Source organism: Glossina fuscipes, unplaced genomic scaffold (genome assembly GCF_014805625.2).
Source record: "Glossina fuscipes isolate IAEA_lab_2018 unplaced genomic scaffold, Yale_Gfus_2 2, whole genome shotgun sequence".
NCBI lineage: Eukaryota > Metazoa > Arthropoda > Insecta > Diptera > Glossinidae > Glossina > Glossina fuscipes.
Window position 1 is genome coordinate 31,131,466 of NW_023998416.1, and position 4,669 is coordinate 31,136,134.

Genomic DNA, 4,669 nt, shown 5'->3' on the forward strand with positions numbered 1-4,669 from the left:
GAAAGTAAAACTTGCTCAACTTATATTATTTATTAAACTTTTGTTTGTTTGTTTAAAAAGCAGGAAGAGACTTAAGAATTAAAGCAATACATATATAGATATTGTCCTTCAATATTACAAAAGAAAGTTTTTATTAATTTATTCTTTTTTTCTTAAAAATTCCTTAATTCGGTTTAAACCTTCTAAAGCTTTGAATTTAAAATTCGTTTTGATATTTTCTATTCTTGATGCTTGTGATGGTACAGAGACATTTTCCTTTTGATACAATAAACGACGACTCGTTAATCTGTGAGGTAATTTCTGCACATATGGAGAATCTTTTAGAGAATCGAGGTTGCAACAGAATATAAAGCCAAAGTTGGCATAATGAAATGTAGAACGAACATCCTTCAGCCAATCGATCTCATCGCAAATATCACGACAGAAGGCTACGTCATTGTAGTTGAAAAACTACACAAAGATAGAAAAATTAAAAATTTATTAACAAAAAACTAGAAGCAAAGTTGGCTTACCTCTGCATAAGGCGAGTTATATCCGAAAACGTACAAATCGGGATTTTTGTCATCGCTTGATTCTAAGTAGGTCCATACGTATTGCGGCGCTGTACCGTTGACAAAACCATTCTAGATTAGAATAAACAAAATACAAACACTATAACACAGTCCATCATTAAACACCCTACACTTCCTCGCGAATCATTTCCCCCCACCCTCGTCCTTGAGCCTAAGCACCGTCAATATTTAGTCGGACAGACGGACATACAAGCAGTATAATAATAGATGGATTTATCTCAAGTTCTTCTGGGTGTTGCACACATTCACCCAAGGGTGTTATAACCTTGTACTACAACAGTATAGGATATAACAACGTCAGATACCTCCGCTCCTTATTACATGATCCCATTCAAAACGCGATTCTAAATCGATTAAATACCTTACATAACTCTACCGTTAATTATCGAAAAAGTGGTCCGATCCGAATCATTTTCAAAAGCATTCGTCCTTGGCCCACGGTACATCGATTATCATTAAAATATCTCAAAAATTGCAAACACAAGAACATGGATGGACAGATAGACGGGCAGATGAGCTTAGAAAGTAATTCTGAATCGATCAGTATAACAGAAGGTGGGCCTTTCCAAAGTCCTTTTGGGTACTGTACACATCCGCAAAACTTGTACCACGAGCGGTGTAAGGTACAAATGTTTGTTTAAATTTTTTTTTTAATACCACAACGTGATTATGAGATTGAGAGCATACTAAATGATTGTTGTCTTTGTAACATCCGCAAAACTCATGACTTTTTTTTAAAGTGCCCTGTATTCATATCATTGTATTAAATTTAATATATTATCAATTTACTGTAATTAATGAATACATCGCAATTATTTTTTATGAATGCACCATAAAAGTCTTCAAATTAAAAGATAATCAGTCTCTTCTGTAGTTCCTTCCGGAGTTGGATTTGATGCGCTCACAAAGATTGCAATAGAAAGGCTAAGCTTGAAAAAGGTGAGTATTCACGTACAATTTTATGTCCGTGGAAGGTCTCTGGCAGCTTTTTAGAAAAAGGCAGCGGAAAACGTCAAAAGTCAATAGAAAAGTCAATAAATATTCAGAGTATGGAATGACGTGATGCGACGCATATTTTTGAGAGGAAATTTAAATAGATCAACTTTTAAGATTCGCCTTAGGATGAATATGCTTTTATTAGTTGTTTGTACCTCAAGCTCCAAGTATTCCATTTCATTTGGATTTGACCACGACGGTATCTTCACCACATCTAAAGTGCCCATATAAACATCATAAGTGTTTTCAGTTTTTGTATGCTCTTCGAAGGCGTTTAGAAATCGCTGCCAATTAGTTATACGTAGATTATGCCACCACAATATATCCAAGAGTTCGTTATATTGTTTAAAGTAACGCAAATAAGGACCGCTTTGAATAATGCTTCCGTATTCATAATTTGCCAATTTTAGCCAGGCATTTGCATCACTTATATATTCCAGTTGGTCTTGTAATAACTCATTTCTAAAATGGGAAAATCAAAGCATTCCTCCGTCAGGTTCAATAGACACAACAATAGATAGAACGTAAGTTAAGAAACGTACTGAATATGAAGAAAACTTGGATTCAAAAATTTCACTTCGTTGGATAAGGGGCTTGTTGCTGGTAAGCTGCTTAATGTAATCGGCATTAGCTGTAAATGCACAGTCGCCAGCAAAATAATTGCAATTTATTTCATAGTATAATGTAATAATTTTCTCTTTTATTCTTCACTTACTTTTGTGTTCCAATTGTTTACCTGATGATGAACGGTTTTATATTTTACGGCTTGCAAAGAAAATTCATTCAAATCGTAACAGATATAAGCTAAAGTACGATTCGGTTTTAAATTTTTCGTGCTCAACGTAAATATTTGATGTTTGTCTCTGCACCAACTTTCACTTTCGCTTATTTCCATCGTCTCCCATTGACTTATAGACCATTCCACATCATTGCACCTTAGAGTGGTATGTGGCGAAATGATATTGTTATTGTATCCTAACAAACCGCCATCGCATGTAACGGTTAAAGTTTCGATATCGGATGGGGAGCTTGTTTCGCTACAATCGTCAAACTCAGTGGAATAAGAGCATCTAGGGTTTTCCTCAAAACTACGCAATCAAAAGAGTCCAATGAAACTTTTCATTTTTTATATTTCAACTGAGTGTTTTTACTTGAATTTAGTAGGACAATGGCCTTCGAATGTTTCACCCTCTTTCATTAAAAGTCCTCGGGTAATATATGGAATTTTAAACCAACGTTTGCCAATTTCTGTTTTCCATTCGGGTACGTACTCCATGTTATGTGGAAATTGTAAGATACAGTCAGACCATACCATCGGTAGAAGATAACAAAAAATCCATAAAATTTTAAATTTAAACATTTCGTTTTTTTTTTCTTTTCCAAATAGCCAATAAATGTTATTACACTCTTAGACAGTCACGAGGTAACTGAAAGAAATATTGTCGACTGACTGAAAATTTATTATTATATATATGACTATATACCTATTATTTTAGTGGTAAGTAGAAAAATGGAATAAAAAATTTATCAATTTTCTGTTGTTTTATTTTCCAACATTTATGTTAAATGCCTTTCTTCATGAGAGAGAACACTACGAGCGAAGAATATTGTTTAACGATAAGAAAGTTTTAGGCAAATTTAAATTTTTTAAAATATTTTTGGTGTATTCATCTACCATGATAACTGCAAAACTTCACATCAAAATCGTCTTGTCGATGAGAATCTGTTGAAATAGGAATCATTCCCTACACTAAGGACCGTAACTCGGATGAGACTATAGTGAGTAGCCTTTCTGAATACATTGAAAATTTTTTCTGCCGCTTATCTTTTGAGATGCTTCGAACTCTTATTTCCCCGTTTTCTTACTTGGTTTACTGAATGAATTCTTTAAGGAAAACTTGTAACTTCTCGATATATGCTTTTACGCGTTTCTTTTGTCGCCTTTCCGCCTTGCTTATAAAAACTTGAACGACTTTTATACGCAAGTTTCATTTTCTTCTAAAAGAGAATTTCTAAGCATGAACTGATGTATTAGTTGCTAGTTTTGTACCCATATATATGCATATATATGCATATATACAAACAGATTTGTACGGTTGGAGGACTAGTTGCATATATTAACAATAGGGTTAAGGTTGGGAAAGCATCTGCGTTTTTGACACCGTGTCGGTCATCTTAGTTATGCGTTAGCTAATCACTTTTTTATTTCTCTTTTTTTTACTCTGCTTTAGATTAGCCAATGATATTTAGTAAATAAACAAATATGCTCAGTGCCATTTACAGTATGTAAGCGATTTCATTCAACACATACCGTAGTTGCTTAAAACAATGTTCAGATTACAATTGCAAAGGGTTTTGTCCGTCCGTCTAGCCTTTTATAATAATGAATTGCAAAGTCGGAACTTGATATACATCCAACTGCATCAGGCCTTTTCCAGATCTATCTGAAAACTTAACGGAAAAAGCGTCAACAGCTCACCTGAAAATCAACAGAACGCTTTGCTATCAAACATTTTTTTTGGTGTTATTTTTAACATTTTTTACAGTGTACCTTATCAGAAGTCGTGATTCGAACTATTTGTTTTTTCTAATATTAGGGTTTTGCGATTATTGTAAGTAGATACAAGAACTGCGGTGAGAGTTCAGTTTAAATAGGGAAAGAGAAAGGAGGAAAGGAGGGACCGAGAGACATGTTGTATAAACTGAGTTAAAGTTTTTGTTAGTTCTATTCAATAACAGTCCACATATTCGCAGACGTCCTATCATCACATAACGCGATCCAAATTTTGCAAACTTAATTTACTTCCTAAAAATTGGTTTATTTTTCATTATATGCGATGGTATCCAAAAAACAGACCTACATAGCCTAAATTCGGGTAGGCTGAACTCCTTGTCCATTTACTCTTACGAAGCAATTTTTACCATAAAATATTGGAAATATTTTTTTACGATAAAAATCTTTGTTGAGACTGGTAGGCAATACATTGAAGACATATATATATGGACAGACATCGGATTGATACATAAATAGATAAGCTTAGATCAATACGAAAAAGCTTCCGAGTGGATCGGTGTAATAAAAGGTGAGTCATTCAGGATAT

General features: G+C 33.9%; 1 protein-coding gene across 1 annotated transcript; it reads right to left on the reverse strand.

Moving 5' to 3' along the window:
- Positions 1-95: 95 nt before the first annotated feature.
- On the reverse strand, positions 96-3,026 carry LOC119633054. Its single transcript, XM_038026256.1, has 6 exons — positions 2,720-3,026; positions 2,284-2,656; positions 2,111-2,199; positions 1,724-2,030; positions 513-623; positions 96-450 (listed from the first exon to the last, which is right to left on the reverse strand). The coding sequence occupies exons 1-6, from the start codon at positions 2,926-2,928 to the stop codon at positions 139-141; spliced, it is 1,401 nt and encodes a 466-aa protein (XP_037882184.1). The 5' UTR covers positions 2,929-3,026; the 3' UTR covers positions 96-138.
- Between the last annotated feature and the right edge of the window lie 1,643 nt (positions 3,027-4,669).